The 16,173-nt window shown below is 29.9% G+C and overlaps 6 protein-coding genes and 1 long non-coding RNA gene across 15 annotated transcripts in view; 4 read left to right on the top strand and 3 right to left on the bottom strand.

Annotated features, from left to right (window-relative positions):
• Positions 1-2,498: 2,498 nt before the first annotated feature.
• LOC122518480 (Bardet-Biedl syndrome 2 protein homolog) lies at positions 2,499-5,682 on the bottom strand. Its single transcript, XM_043637433.1, has 11 exons — positions 5,228-5,682; positions 5,027-5,146; positions 4,754-4,942; positions 4,501-4,683; positions 4,208-4,430; positions 3,929-4,140; positions 3,692-3,862; positions 3,503-3,607; positions 3,117-3,429; positions 2,736-2,990; positions 2,499-2,650 (listed from the first exon to the last, which is right to left on the bottom strand). The coding sequence occupies exons 1-11, from the start codon at positions 5,450-5,452 to the stop codon at positions 2,556-2,558; spliced, it is 2,091 nt and encodes a 696-aa protein (XP_043493368.1). The 5' UTR covers positions 5,453-5,682; the 3' UTR covers positions 2,499-2,555.
• LOC122518484 lies at positions 2,899-4,183 on the top strand. The gene is made up of 4 exons (XR_006304086.1): positions 2,899-3,068; positions 3,135-3,247; positions 3,748-3,881; positions 4,099-4,183. It is a non-coding gene; the product is annotated as an uncharacterized LOC122518484 (long non-coding RNA).
• Positions 5,683-5,857: 175 nt separating the features above from the next.
• LOC122518481 (ER membrane protein complex subunit 10) lies at positions 5,858-7,333 on the bottom strand. The gene is made up of 4 exons (XM_043637434.1): positions 6,901-7,333; positions 6,554-6,817; positions 6,177-6,443; positions 5,858-6,101 (listed from the first exon to the last, which is right to left on the bottom strand). Exons 1-4 carry the CDS (start codon positions 6,958-6,960, stop codon positions 6,003-6,005), a joined length of 690 nt encoding a protein of 229 aa, XP_043493369.1. The 5' UTR covers positions 6,961-7,333; the 3' UTR covers positions 5,858-6,002.
• Positions 7,334-7,639: 306 nt separating this feature from the next.
• Positions 7,640-10,341, top strand: LOC122518619 (elongation factor 1-alpha). The gene is made up of 5 exons (XM_043637658.1): positions 7,640-7,768; positions 8,107-8,279; positions 8,517-9,125; positions 9,207-9,482; positions 9,587-10,341. The coding sequence occupies exons 2-5, from the start codon at positions 8,136-8,138 to the stop codon at positions 9,944-9,946; spliced, it is 1,389 nt and encodes a 462-aa protein (XP_043493593.1). The 5' UTR covers positions 7,640-7,768; positions 8,107-8,135; the 3' UTR covers positions 9,947-10,341.
• Positions 10,342-10,604: 263 nt separating this feature from the next.
• LOC122518620 (28S ribosomal protein S14, mitochondrial) lies at positions 10,605-11,373 on the top strand. The gene is made up of 3 exons (XM_043637659.1): positions 10,605-10,720; positions 10,934-11,071; positions 11,157-11,373. Exons 1-3 carry the CDS (start codon positions 10,646-10,648, stop codon positions 11,340-11,342), a joined length of 399 nt encoding a protein of 132 aa, XP_043493594.1. The 5' UTR covers positions 10,605-10,645; the 3' UTR covers positions 11,343-11,373.
• A 192-nt stretch (positions 11,374-11,565) lies between these two features.
• Positions 11,566-13,341, top strand: LOC122518622. Its single transcript, XM_043637670.1, has 2 exons — positions 11,566-11,705; positions 11,865-13,341. Exon 2 carries the CDS (start codon positions 11,915-11,917, stop codon positions 12,875-12,877), a length of 963 nt encoding a protein of 320 aa, XP_043493605.1. The 5' UTR covers positions 11,566-11,705; positions 11,865-11,914; the 3' UTR covers positions 12,878-13,341.
• The window catches only part of LOC122518621 (piezo-type mechanosensitive ion channel component), a 29,070-nt gene continuing 26,213 nt past the window's right edge, over positions 13,317-16,173 (bottom strand). For all 9 annotated transcript variants that reach the window (XM_043637667.1, XM_043637664.1, XM_043637669.1 and 6 more), the window contains 6 exons: positions 15,981-16,107; positions 15,494-15,900; positions 15,070-15,374; positions 14,734-14,983; positions 14,405-14,632; positions 13,317-14,310 (listed from right to left, as the gene is read on the bottom strand). In XM_043637667.1, the coding sequence (XP_043493602.1) occupies positions 14,196-14,310; positions 14,405-14,632; positions 14,734-14,983; positions 15,070-15,374; positions 15,494-15,900; positions 15,981-16,107 (1,432 nt within the window). In that variant the 3' untranslated portion in view covers positions 13,317-14,195. The remainder of the gene's footprint in view (positions 14,311-14,404; positions 14,633-14,733; positions 14,984-15,069; positions 15,375-15,493; positions 15,901-15,980; positions 16,108-16,173) is intronic.

Genomic DNA, 16,173 nt, shown 5'->3' on the forward strand with positions numbered 1-16,173 from the left:
TCCCTTATTATAAATCTCCTTGGGAATATTTTGCAGGAATAGATTTTTACGTAGTACGCATATCATTTTGGTCTAATTCAAATAATTTATCTTCTCGAATATCTTAGGGGACTCCTCATCGAGATATCAGTTGGTGAACAAACAATGTGTCGGGGGACTCATTACGAAAACAAAATTAACGGTCTTTCCTCTCATGGCTCCTCATGCTGTCTCTCTCTCTCTCTCTCTCATTCCTTCTGCCTTGAAAAATTGATAGACCAGAATACAAGACATTATCTTATCCACGGGGTAGGCGTTAAGATCATCTATCTGGTAGATTCATGATTTTTTTCTTCTTTTCTTTCCTTTTCTTTTTTTTTGGTTACTTTTTCTTTTTTTTTTGCTTACACCCGCCGGGTCGCGTCGAAGGCGCAAAGAATTTGAAGTAATAATTCCCTCGGTGCCGTTATGACAAGTGATAAGAATTAAAAGAGTGGCTGCTGCGGTTGAGCAACGATAACCCGAAGAAAATATACGAGGAATCACGAATAGCAGCGGCACGCTTTTCTCACATCCTCTCTCTCTCTCTCTCTCTCACACACTCTTTCTCTCTCTGTATTCGTTGTGTTCTTATGTTAGAACCAAGCTTCTATATTTAAACTATCAATGGGAATTAGATTCCATGTAATGGCGCCAAAATAGGAAGAATTTGTCAAAGAATTCATTTATTTCTTTTTCTTCCACTTTGAAAACATCTTATCGTTGTAGTTTATAAAAAACAACCAACCGACCGACCGACCTACCTAATATTTTTTTACGATTCTGTCAAGTATTAATTAGTCGAAGAAGAAGATAAGACACCATTTAATCGCGAATAAATATATGAAATTATTCATTTTATGTGGCCTTAATTTTTGTCTTCCCATTATGAAATATTATTTACGTAACGTAAAACTAACAATTGTCAACGTTTAATTAACGAATTAATGATAAATTAAGAACATTTTGGAAGATAATAGATTTACTATAGATATATCTAAAGTATATAATTGATAATCGTTAAAAAGAATCTTATCGGTTACTAAAATGAAGATTACTTAAATGAGAAATCACATATCGGGGGGAAAATAGAGAAATTAAATTAGATAGAGAACAAAATATCGGTGTGTTACTCGAAAGTCACCCAGGGTTATTATAATGGGTTAAAAATACGATTTCAATAACATTTTTCTCACTGATAAAAGACAAATGAACGATAATAAACTAAAATTCCGCCTTTATCAAATTTAAACGACATTAATGAATATGTTGAATCATTAACGAAAGTGCATAATCGTAAAAACACTTCTCTTTTTTTTTCTTTTCTTTCTTTTTTAATCTAATTGTAAGTAAACGAATAATAAACAAAAATTAAAAATGTCCAAATGTGGCTCGAGTAAAAGCTTGTCATTATTGGATAATGATTTTTTTGCGTGTTAAATATATATTGGCAATGTTATAAATTTAAAAACGAAGATAAGAAAATTGATAAAATATCGAAGAAATATTTGTTAAAATTTAAATTCAACAAAAATAAAAAAATAAAAAAACAAAATGCAATCGTACATAAATACAAATTTTATCGTTCATTTTTATCTCTTTTTACTTATTAATATTCTCTTAAAACGAAATGGAAAGACATAAAACGATGCAATATTACGGAAGTATAGAAAATATTCGAAAATATATAGTTAATTTTCTAGTCAAATGGTCTTGGTCTAATCGCAATGAGCTTTTTATTTTTGTAAACGATTGTTTACTATTTAGAAATTGATCATGTCGTTTATGCGTGATCGCGGGCCGTAAACAAAATCTGTATCTATCATTCTCAAGGCGCGATACCGCGGTACGTACATTTTCGTACGATTATCTAAGCGTATTGAAACAAACGACTCATTATTAAACAGTTATAAACGCGTGTCAGATTTTTCTTTTTATTTTTATCTATTGTTATATTATTCGTAATATAACATTATCTTGCTTGCAAGCATCCTATTAAAATCATTAATATTTTGTATTATTAATTAAGCCTCAAGGATTTTCTTAGGAATAATTATATAATATTAGCAAGACATTATTATGTTACGAAACTTGGAAAAATTTGATGCGATAACGTACTACGAGTAGTATAATAAAATTATATCTTCCCGTACAATAGTTTAAGCATGACTCGAAAAATGTGCCACGCGCAATGATATTTTTACAATTTAAACTAAATAAATATCATTTCTTTCTTTTAGAATAAAATAGATATCTCCCACGTTGCGTAACGATAGTTATGTACTCCCAGCACTTTTATTTGGACAAATCATGGCCGTTTTTATTCTCCTATCCATAGACAATCGAATAAACGAGTCTAATGTTTAAACGTTGTGTATTATATTTCAATTTTTTTCTTTCAAACTTTCAAGTTAAATATTTCGAATACTTACGAATAGTCGAACTACGTGAGGATATACCTTACTTATTAATTTACGATATACGTAGAGGACTGTATTTTATTATTGCAATAATAAGGCACAAATCAAGTATCAGGATTAACCATTTCGCATTGCTGCAACAAGGGCCCTTGGATTTTCATCCTGTATTGCAGTCCTACATCGTGAAACTGCATTTGTAGCAGCTTTACCGACTACAAGTAAAACAAATGTCTACCTGAATTATATATATATATAATTTAACTAAACGTAATGAAACGCTAGAAAGATAATTTGTACCCCTTAATTTTGCAACTCGCTGAACGCCGATATTCAATTCCTTCAAATGTGTTGAAAGATCTCGATTACTGTTCATTCTTATTTCGTGATTTCTAATTAGGTCACTGTTAATAGCTTTCAATTGTAATAATCTCTTTCTCATTTCTTCTACATTTTGCAATATTCGTGCATCTTCTAAACGAATGACAACACTTTTAAGAAGAACAGCATTACTAGCAGCTTCCGCTTGAAGTTTCGCATCGACATCTTTTAAACCTGTAATGGATAAAAATAAATCTTAAATTGTGTTTATTTCTCTCGTCACCTTTGATTAGCTTCTGATGACCTCGATTGGTAATACACGAATTATTAAAAAAAAGCCTTAAAATAATAAGATATAACCTTTGACACTTTCTAAAGCTTCCAGCATCTTACTTTCGTCGTTTGGAAATTTGGCTTCTGAAGTAAGCTCTCTAAGGCCCAAATACATTGCTAAAGATTGAACTATATCACCGGCAAACGTCGAGTCTTCTGTAAGTACTGTTATTTTTCCAAAAGGATTTGCTGTTATGCAATGAACTTTGTCATCTCTTAATCCACGAAGCCAAAGTTCAATCGATGCTGCATTTGGTCCTTCTTCCGCGACTTCTAATTCCTCTGCAAGTAGAAGACTTTGATTCAACCATAGTGCAATACGCTGTGCTCTCTCAGCAACCTACATAAATATCGTTCTTATTAATTAATCTTAAGATACGAATCATATTATATAATAATCTTTAACAATTTACCTCTATAGTAATACCACTCTCTATTTCCATTTGAGAAATTTCTTTTGGATTTGTAATAATTTCGTACATACAAAATCTGGGTAATTGTCTTGTCATTTCAAAAACCTATAAAATAGAATAGTATAATAGTATAAAATACAAAAAAATATATATATATATATATAAATATATTGTAAACGCGTCAAATACTTGTAATAAATCTGCACCAGGTGGACCAACACTAATTTTTACATGAATATCAATAGGTCCATTTTTTGGAGGACGTAATTCAATTTCTAATTCACCTTGCGGCCTGCTTGGATGAGCTACAAGTGTTTCACCCTCAAATATACCTTCTGCAAATACTATGGCACAATGAACCTGCGTAAAAAATGATGGGGTAATTGAAAGAATAATTTTATGATTTAAAAAATTAATATATATTACCAAAAGACCTGGTCCAGCTGCAACACCGAGACGAGCTGCACCTCTAGCTGATATTAAACTAACTGCCAATTTTGTATGATGATACATATTTGGTACTGATGCAGCTCTTTGTCGGAGTTCCATTTGCAATGCTTGTTTCTTAGACAATAATTCGCGCATTCTTTCACCAGGTTCTGGAGCATCCATCGAAGTTCCAGAAGCATATCCGCGCACTGTTAATATTATTATCTATTATAATAAAGATTCAAAAGTGAATGGAATTAAATAAAATTTGATTACCTTCTCCTGAAATAGATACAGCAACTAAATCTGGTCTACCTTGTCTTCTATAATCAGCTTCTACAATACCAGCTACACTAGTAGATAATTGTATTTTAAATATTACATCTCCAGTATTACATGATCTTGCATCAACTTTTCCACTACTCCATCCAGTAATGAGCTCTAATACACCATCTCCGTTTATATCAAAACTTCGTATAGACACTGCTCTGTGTTTAGACTGAAAATAAAATAGATAAAATGAATTAATAAATCCATTGTAGATATCTATTGATCTATACAATTCTCACTTTAACTCGCCAAAGTCTTTGACCAACTTCATAAACACCTATTGTTCCATTTCCAACTGCATATGCAAATTGTTTGTTTGAAAGTCCTGCCAATGCAGTTATCGATGCTGTTTCTTTCGTATCCCACACTATTGCATCTTCTTTCATTAATTTTATTTCGAAATCTTTAGTCCCAATAAGCAACTACAAGTGTTACAAATATTAAATAGTTATATTTTATCAGAAGTATATATAATATTAGTATATTATATACTTCGTTCTCATGATCGCCTTCAAAATCAAATATTGCAATGGAAGTAACTATATCCCCCATCACTGTCCAAAAAATTTCTTTTCCCTTAGAATCTAAAACAGTTATTGAACTATTTCCACCAACTACTGCTACTTGATCAGATAGCCACCCAAGTTTTCCTATCGTTATACACAGTGCACCGTCTGACATCTATTAGATAACAGTTAGTAAAACATTGTTTATTAATTTATCCAATCAATCTAATTAAATATTGTAACTGTTTGATAAAAATACCTCTTTATAAAAAATATCAGCATTATCTTCTACATTATAAGCAAGAATATGTGTACCAGTTCCTATTAAAAGAATATCTCTTTCATCTTCTCCAAGATGCCCAGTGCATATTGCTGTTACCTAAAGAAGTAGTAATCTCAATCATATATATTTTTTTATTAAATATTATAAATTATGTCTGTTTTTTTAATATCGCACAACCTGACTACCAATTTGCAATTCAGCGAGTTCTCCACTCCAAGATAATCTTCCATCTGGTTGTTCAGAATCATTGTTCTTAATTTGAGGTTGTTTATGAGGACTGTGCACTAAAACATTTCCTCCAGAGGTTACAGCTACTAAGCAAGCATGAGAACCATCAAATTTTCCACTAGCTACAAGACTTGATTCAATATGTTTTTGGATATTTAATGAAAATGCAGCCATTTAAAAATATTATAAATCGGATATATAAAGATTTAAATAAATAACTCCTTATTACTGCTGCTGCTGCTAGACATAGACTAACAGTGTATTGATTTCTTCTGCCATATTATATGATTCACCTTCTATGAACAAGTTTAGTTTGTAAATGATTCGTACCACAAGTAATCTTTACTTTCTTATATTATGTTTTCATGATATTTTGCATTATGTAATTTATGCAAATTTTTTATAGTATATAACAGTTTTAAATATATTTTTTAATAATATACTCATATTAAATAAATAAAAAAACGAGTATATATAGTACAATTAAAATATAATAATAAAGCATACGATTTGTTATGCTTAAATATAATTTTACATAAATTTATGTATGATGTATAGTCCATCATAATGTATAATATATTTAAACTGTACACATTTATTAGAGCAGGAATATAATACAATAATAATTACAAGAAAACATACAGAAAACTCTCACGCATCAGTAAGACCACAATTTAGGTCACAATACATTCGCAGGTACAATTAAGTAGTCTTAAAAAAGGAATCACTGTCTTTGACCACCACCACTACCACCTGCAGCTACTTCGGGATTAGTAGCTGATGTTAATAAAACAAAGATCAATGCAGGAACGAAATACATCCACTGAAATTTTAAAAAACAAAATAAATGAGAATTCCAATGCCATAATATATCTAAATTAAAATATACAAATCTTACATATTTTGCAAGGAATGATCTATTATCTTTCGTCTCTCCTCTTTCTCGAGCTTCACGTTCTCGTTCAAGTTTTTGAATATAAATTGCTGTATCTGGTACAGGCCCACTATCAGGATACCTGACTAATATATTTGTAGTCCACATATTTGTAGAAGGGCTGTTTTGAACACATGGACCAGAAGATGATAAACTTACTGATATTGGCTCTGCTGCACTATCTAGCCATACCATTAAAAAATCTTCAAGATCAGACCCGAGTAAATTACACTGCAATTTATAAATAAAATTTAAAAGTTATATTAAAACATTTGAACTAAATCTCAGATATCAAAGAAATATGTCAATGCGGATGATATAAAATACTATTATAATTATACCGCTGGTATGGAAGTTAAAAAAGTTGTTTCACTTCCAGAAGAAGTACGGGCTACTGCTTTCAATCTATACTTTCCATCGTTTTTAGCTAGATCTTTTAATTGATTAATTTGTGCTTGTAAAAGTCCATTTTGTCCAACAATTGAATCTCCACTACGTACACTTGTAATTGTTACATTTCCTCTTTCCACAAAATTTGGTACTGGTTCATCATTGAACGCATGCCATAATCTCAACTGAATTCGACCATCAACATCAAGTTCGATCTACAATTAAAATGATTATTATTTCGTTATTTTATATCTTAATGTTTCTGTGAATTTGATGAAAAATAATAGACTATACTGACCCCATACGTAAATGATGATATTCCTAGAAGTAGACTAAAGATAGCATATGACAGATGCATGATGTATACTTGTTTATTGACTTAATAGAGTTTTTAAATTAAATAATGAGAAAGAATCATGAAAAATAATAAAACAATCGGAGAATCAAATATGAATGAATTTCATTGTATGTCTAGAATTTTTGGTTTATAAAAATTTGTCTATGTCTAGCATACTTAACAATGCAGGGAGATTATAATATAATTGTTAAATACTAGTCAGGTTTGCCAAGCCTAACATTTAGTTCACTCAAGCCCGATTTACATAACTAATATTATTTAATGCTTACGCGCAATTATTATGCTTACTAATTTTGCATACACCACACATAAGATCATGCAGATATTAAAGATATTAATAATTAATCGGGATAAACTGACACGAACCTGTTCTTATTACTATAATAAAATAATAACTATAAAACAAGCGCTGTTTTCAAAGAACTTTCTTAAATTTCCCTATATGTGATACGCAATCTGATTGGTTTAGATTAAAAACTAGTTAATAAGAAGATATCATCTTTTTTTGTCTTTATGAATTGAATCCGTTTAAAAATATGAAGAAGCTTTATAAAACATTATTTTAATATATATAAGAGTTTTTTTTATAAATAAAATAATTATATATTATATTTATGATTATATAATTATGAGTCCAGGATGTTGCATAGATTCGCAATCGTGACAACGTTGCAATTTGACTCCCTTCGTACAAAATGGTCGCCGGTTCTCTTCCCGAATGCTCTGATTCGCCACGTGGACAAAGAACAAAGGAGGTCTTACTACTTTGAGAATTTCAGGAGAAATTGTCGATTAAGTTACAATATTGGTAAAAACGAAAGCTCTTTTTAATCTATTAATCGATAATATTGAATAAATAGTTAAGAATAATTAATAATATCAGAAAAATCTATTTTAATATTCGGTTAACCTTAAACCATCATGACCATTGAATACTTAGTCACCACTTCCGAGCCATTTAAATAAAAGTTTCATTTCTCTATTAATACAACAATATTCATAATAAAAATTGTTATAAATATTTGTAAATCAATTATTTTTCTTTTAAATATATTTTTATATCATATTGAAACAAAAAAAAAAAGAATTTCTATTAATGATGAAATATTGATTTTATATGAATTGTGTTCTTGTTTCTCAATGTAGGTACTTTAAGTTACTTAAAAAACTAAAAAATGGGTAAAGAAAAGGTTCATATTAATATCGTCGTCATCGGGCACGTAGATTCTGGGAAATCAACTACCACTGGACATTTGATTTACAAATGCGGTGGTATCGATAAACGTACCATTGAGAAATTTGAGAAGGAGGCCCAAGAAGTAAGTTCTCATTATTCTGTTATTAATTATTATGATAAAATATAATGATAAAATCTTCTATTAATTTCCACAGGACTTTAAATTGAAACTATTATTAATAATAGTTTTATGTTCAAGCATTAAAGTTCACTTATTTTTGTATAATATTTTAGCATTGTATATAGAATTATATCAATTCTTGTTATTTTTACATCTAATATATTTTATATATTTATTTTTTATTTTTTAAAATTTTAGATGGGTAAAGGATCCTTCAAGTATGCCTGGGTTTTGGATAAGTTGAAAGCAGAACGTGAACGCGGTATTACTATTGATATTGCTCTTTGGAAATTTGAAACAGCCAAATATTATGTCACAATTATTGATGCACCTGGACACAGAGATTTCATTAAAAACATGATCACTGGTACTTCTCAAGCCGATTGTGCTGTATTGATTGTTGCTGCTGGTACTGGAGAGTTTGAAGCTGGTATTTCCAAGAATGGACAAACTCGCGAGCACGCTTTGCTTGCTTTTACTCTTGGAGTAAAACAACTCATTGTTGGTGTCAACAAAATGGACTCTACTGAACCCCCATATTCTGAAACCCGTTTCGAAGAAATTAAGAAAGAAGTATCATCTTATATCAAGAAAATTGGTTACAATCCAGCTGCTGTTGCATTTGTACCAATTTCTGGTTGGCATGGAGATAACATGTTAGAGGCATCGAGTAAGATGCCTTGGTTTAAGGGATGGCAAATCGATCGCAAGGAAGGTAAAGCAGAAGGAAAATGTCTTATTGAAGCTCTTGATGCTATTCTCCCACCATCCAGACCAACTGACAAGCCACTTCGTCTTCCACTTCAAGTAATTATTTACTTAATAAACCTATCTGATAAAAAATATAAAATTTCTCTCTTAATGATTTATATAATGTTATTTTTATAGGATGTGTATAAGATTGGTGGTATTGGAACGGTACCTGTTGGTCGTGTTGAAACGGGTGTACTAAAACCAGGTATGGTTGTTACGTTTGCCCCCGCAGGTTTGACTACTGAAGTAAAGTCAGTGGAGATGCATCACGAAGCTTTACCAGAAGCTGTTCCTGGTGACAACGTAGGCTTCAATGTGAAAAACGTATCTGTCAAAGATTTGCGTCGTGGTTTCGTTGCTGGCGACTCTAAGAGTAATCCACCTAAGGGAGCTGCTGATTTTACTGCTCAGGTACAATTACTTTTGTGTTTAGCTTTGAAATTAAGATTAAAATAAAATTTATATATATTTTAGCAATAAATATTAATAATAAATATTTAATATCTTCTCCATAGGTTATTGTACTAAATCATCCAGGACAAATTAGTAATGGTTATACACCAGTATTAGATTGTCACACTGCTCATATTGCTTGCAAATTTGCTGAAATAAAGGAGAAATGCGACCGTCGTACTGGCAAGACTACTGAAGAAAATCCAAAATCAATTAAATCTGGAGATGCTGCTATCGTTACTCTCGTCCCAAGCAAGCCAATGTGTGTCGAATCTTTCCAAGAATTCCCACCATTGGGACGTTTTGCTGTTCGTGATATGCGTCAAACGGTAGCAGTCGGTGTAATCAAGGCTGTTAATTTCAAGGATGCTAGTGGTGGAAAAGTCACCAAGTCTGCCGAAAAAGCTCAGAAGAAGAAATAACTATTTTCCGTATATGTTCATTGCCGAATTTATCTGGCTATAACAACTGAAACAATTTGCATTATTTCTTCATGTCTTTCATATAAGCTAAAATCTTTTGAATTGTTGTTTTTATCATTATCACTTTTCGTTATAAAAATCTTGTTTACAAATTTGTATTCTACGAAAAATAACAAGATCAATTTTTATTATTTTAGACATGATAATTGCCTATTTATCCAAGTTTTTCAACGTACGTCGATCTTATTAAGACTATTATTTCGTAACTTGTTTCATCGAAAAGAATTTCGCAGGGCAGACAACAAATCGATAATTTGTCGTCAACGATGACTAGAACAACACTCTTATATGAAATATATGAAGCAAAAATAAACTACTGAGTATAACACCTATTATTTCATGACTCTCAACACGAATGAAATAATAATTTAGCTCGGCTTAATTATATTTTTTTAATTATTATACGGAAATAATAAATTCTCCATCTGCGACATATATATATACATATATCATTCTTTTACAAATCTTTTTTACCTTCATTTTATTACAACATTATAATAGACAAAAGTATTCTTTTAATTAAATTAATTCAATATTTCTATGAATAAGAAATTAAGATAGGAAAACCAATACTTTTGATGCAAGATGAACTATGACCTATGCAGTTCATAGAGAATAGGGGGCAGCACTTTTAGAAATATGGCTTCGTTTATGTCTGGTGTTTCAAAGTTTTTAAATATAATTCCACAAAACACTAAATTTTTAGGACATGATGTGAGTACCATTAAAAAACTTAAGAATTTTTTAACACATCTATATATATAAATAATAAGTCTTGACGACATTTAATATTGAATGATTTTTATCAATGAAGTATTTTAACCTCTTACACATTTATATTTAATTAATATATTGCATAACTAATTATATATATATATATATATTTCCTTGTGTATATATTATAATATTATAAGATTTATATTTTAGTTTCAGCAAATACGCAACTATATTGGCTGTAGAATGAAACGCGATGCTAAGCGTAGAGAATTAGCAGGACAATATGCACCTGAAAGATTAAGATTGGTTGCAATTAAGAGAAATAATATTTTACCCGTTGAAATTAGAGTAATCAAATTGATTTTTCTAAATTCATTTATATATCCTCTTTAATTTATATAGAGTGTAATAATGTATATTTTATTTATTTAAGGATCTTGCTGAGCGACAAATACAAGAAACGATTCCTAGACAATCTTCTTTAAGACAATTGACTTTTCGTTGTGTAGTAACTTCACGACCTCGAGGAGTTGTATACAGATGGAGATTGTCAAGAATAGTATTTCGTGATTTAGCAGATTATAATAAGTTAGCTGGTGTACAACGAGCTATGTGGTAGTAAACGAAATATAGTTTAATGATACAGAAAATATTTGTTCTTTATTTCTTGTCTTTTGTATATACTAACATTATATTATAATATATATATAAATTAAATTGTAAAAGAAGTGATATATATACATATGAAAAAATCTTGAAATTAATTATAAAAGTCTTTATTTGAACGGAATAATAATAAATAATAAATATATATATAATATTTATTATGTATTATTTTATTTTAATTTTGTCCGCACGTGACAGATGGCGCGCAAGTTCAAATAACAAAATCAGCTGTTCCCCAATGGCGGCTTCTATTTACAGTTAAATAGTGGGGGGTTACCGCTTCGTCGTTGTAAATGTTAAATTTGTATTTTATACCGTATGTATTTTTAAGCAATACAAAATTTAGTGATATCGTTCATTTATTTTTACGAATGCTATGTAATTTTATATTATCGATCATATAGTATTTTTTAGTTTCATATTTCTACAAATATTTTTATTAATTAACAAGAAAACATTTTATTTTTATTTGCAGTTTTTAGCAGTTTCAAAGAAAAGAAAGTAATAGTAAGAGTGATATACACGATGAATGATTCATTTTTAGAAGATTTAGATTTATTGCCAAGCGAGAAAAGAAGTTCTGTAGAAAGTTCAATAGATCGACATGTAACTGTTAGACACACAACCTCTTCCCCTTTACAACGTTCATCGGAACAAGATGATTTTGAAAAACTTATATTACAACAACAAAAAACTGAAAGCGTCTCGACTAAGGTATCAAAATTGCCACAGATTCGGGAATCTAATAAAAAAGAGTTACCTAACAGAGATGTCAAAAATGTAACCGAACATGACACACGAAAACAAACGGTGAAAGTTAAATCCTCAGAGAGAAAAGAAAAAGTTGCTGAAAATAAATTAAAGTCAATGGAAAATAAAGTTAAATCCGACTGTAAGGAAAAAGATAATAAGCAAGAAGCAAAAGTTAAAATATCAGATAATAAAATTATTAATAAAGATTATAATCGTCGGTCTGGTAGTTATAAAGATAATACCCGTTCCTTGGATAGTTCCAGTAAAGAAAACAGCCGTCCATCAGATTCTTCGAAAGGAATCACTCCTCATGTTGACATAACGAAGGAAAGAGGAGGACGTGCGAGTGAAGGTTCTGCAAAAAAATTAGAGACAAAGGAATATGATCCAGTTATATTACTTAATGCAATTAAAGATCTTATAAGCACTTATACCAAACAAGAAAGCACAAAGTTATTAAGAGCGATGCAAGAGTTTCATATAAATTCACAAAAAACTTTTATCAGAAATATGTTGTTGCAAACCGATGAGATAATTAAAGAAATACATCCTACTAGAGATTCATCTCGTATGAAAGCTCTGATAGAAGAAAATGAACAGTTGCAAGAGGATTTAATTATTTTACAAAAACGTTATAATGATTTACTTAAGAAATTAAGTGATCTAGAACTTCTCAAAGAGGAAAACACGGCTTTGAAATTGAAATGTAAAGAATTATCTATGCAGCAACAATGAATATTGAAACAGACTTTCAAGCTTCACAAAAGAAATGTCATTTTTAACAATTATATAACTTTACAACTAATCTATGCTTTGCCAATGAATTGTTAACAAATCTCTGCCAAATGGTGATATTTTAAACTTTTAATTGTTAATTTGTAAGTAGGAGTATATATTTGAAGTTATCTATAACAAATAGAATAAACTGTGCCTATTCATAGGATATTAACTCAATTGTTAATCGTAGAATTAAGTGTATTATCACAAAAATAATTTATTTTTATATCATTCCATTACTTACTTATAATGTAATCCATTGTTAGCAGTCACATTTATGCATTATTATCTTACTAAATAAATATACAAGCATTATATTTTTAAATCAATATACTATGTATAATGGTGTGTTGCTTTGCGCACAAGACCAATAATAATGCATTCAAAATATGTTGAATAAATTCTGCATAAATATTTATTAATTACAATGTGTATGCAATCATTTAATAAAGACTTTTATTCCTTGCTGGACTGTTATATTAATACTTATAAAATGCTATCAAGCATATATATTATTTTATATACATAGTATTATATTATTATCTAGTAATATTAAGCATAATGAAAATTATAAAATTATTTATGAAAAAGTATTTTTAAATGCATAACTCATGATAGAATTCATATTAACAATTCAACATGTTTCCTTAATGAATGATATATTCATTAATAAATAATAGAATCTGTAGATCTCTATTTGTACAATTACGAAGAGAAATTCCTAGTGAATTTGTATAGGCCATTTCTGAAATAATCATCAAACATTTTCCATATTAGATTCGTGTGTCAGTTCCTTTTTCCATTTGTAAACATTTATATGTATTGTTTCTTCCATTTTTTGCACGATTCCATAAATAAAACACATATGCATATACCACATTTTCTTTATAATTTAAATCTAAAAGCAATCGTCATTTTTAGTAAAAATTTGCATACCGAAGGCATCACATTCTTTATTTATAAGCCACTTATAAATTGCATCATTATTAGAAGCATGTTTCTGCAGTTTTAGATAAGTGAAGAAGAGTATTTTTGTCTTCACCATTTCTTGCTGATAAGAAAAAAGTTTCTCTTCATATAGAACTTTTTTTTTCTTTAGCTATATATGTGTAAATAATGATTCTTGAGAAATATATATCGTGAAATATATACTCGAAGCTGGCTTTCCCATTTGATCGACAGCATTGATTTTTGTTTTATAAAATGAACACACTATATATACCATCATGTTCCTTCATTCTTATGTCATCAGATAATCAACATTACTTTGAATAATTCAATCGCGATGAGGTCTTTCACGTAATTCTCTTCCTTCTACTTCTTCGTTACCGTCTTCTTCATCTTGATCTTCATTGTCAGTACGCTCTCCTTCTTCTGGTGGTCTCGTCCACCTATAAAGTAATTAATTATATAAGATTACAAGTACAAAAGACTATACATTGGACATGTATTTTAATTAAATTCAATCTTATAATAGATTTTAACCTGATAAGCGTTTCTGGAGATCTATACAAGAATATAAGTTTTGCAAACAAATCTTCCTCCAAACATAAGTCACCACTTTCGCGTACCAAATATATATCTAAACATAATCGAAGAATTCTGTCGACATATGGCAGATCATCAAACATTATCTTTGGTGCCATGTCGCTTACTATTTTGCGCATCATTTGACTTATCACAATTACAGCAGTAGTATACAAGCCTAATATTCTGATGGAAACGAAATAAAAATTATTAAAAGATTATGAGAACATACCATGATCATTTAATATATTTACAATTATATTTTTTGTCTTATCATTTTGCCTTACCCAAACCCACTGATGAAGCTCAATCCTTCTGGGAATGCTTTATCATTGAACAGAAACATCATGATATATTTGCAATTATTCAATGGTATATTTTGTAACAAGTCCAAATAAAAACGATCGTCGCAAACTTCTTGTACGATCCACCATTGCTGATGTGCACAACATTGTCGGTCAGTAGATAATTGAAGACTAATATTTCTAAATAGATAATCATCGGTAGGCGTACTATCTTCTTCTTTATAAGTAAATGCTGAAATTGATTTATTTAATTAATCATTTGTATTATACTTGGAAATACTTTGAATTGATATGACATCTATTTATAATAAATCTTACATTGTGAGCTTGGTAATTTCATCAATTGTGGTACGTAATCGGTAGCTCTACTAGTAACTTTGAGGAATTTTGGAAATGAAAATGGTATGATTATTGTAGCGTTAGACGAATTTACACTGTCTACAGACAACATGTCTGCTAATGTCTTTCTCGTTGGATTAAATTCTCCATTTATAAATGCTGGTAATGGTACATCACGATGACTAGTTGATATACCAGTCGAATCTTTCACATTCGTTTTTCTACAAACTGTCCACTCAATATGAACAAAAACGTCTGCGTCAGATTTTAGTTCCATCATTAATCTATGAAAAAAAAAGCCTTAATATAATAAACCTTTGAAAAATCCTTATTGATTGTGATTTTAAACTTAAATAAATAAAAGATAAAATGAGAAATGGAATAAATTTAATCGAGAACGAACTTTTCTTTGTCGGGAGGTGAAATGTCCCATAATTTTCTGGAGAAACCCCAAAGTTTAATAACTGCTACATCTGTATTAAAATAATTTTCTAGGAAGGTAACAGCTTCTTTATCTCGTGTATACAAATCAGTAAGATTTTTAAATTCTTCTTCACTGTATTCAGTGATTGAACTGGTCTGAGCAGTCATAGAATAAATTGGTTCGTATGGTCCTATACCAATCTTCATTGATACTTCATAAGGTAAATTCGATACTCCAACTGTTCCGCCAAGAGCGAACAATAGTAATGGGAACCATATAAGACCTATTATAACACAAAGTGCACCTCCACCAACGAGATATTTGCTCATTTGTTTCTTTTTTTCTCCTCGTGGTTGTGGAAAATCTGTTTCCACTCCACGCATGCACTACAATTCAATAAAGTGTTAGTGTTAAATTGTCTAAACAAGTTTTATCATCTTTGATTTATGATGCATTTAGGAAATACCTTGATTTGATAAATACTGGCAAAAATATCTTCCATTTTGAACCAGTCCATTATTGTCATTGAAGTATCAGTCCAAATCCAATCCATGACAGCTCGTAATTCAAATAAGAATGGAACTAACATGAATCTGTATGGAAATAATAAGATTTCATTAGATCATTGTATGAAAAAGAAAATGGAATTAAAAAAAAAT

This window comes from Polistes fuscatus, unplaced genomic scaffold (assembly GCF_010416935.1).
Source record: "Polistes fuscatus isolate 324 unplaced genomic scaffold, CU_Pfus_HIC Scaffold25, whole genome shotgun sequence".
Taxonomy (NCBI): Eukaryota; Metazoa; Arthropoda; class Insecta; order Hymenoptera; family Vespidae; genus Polistes; species Polistes fuscatus.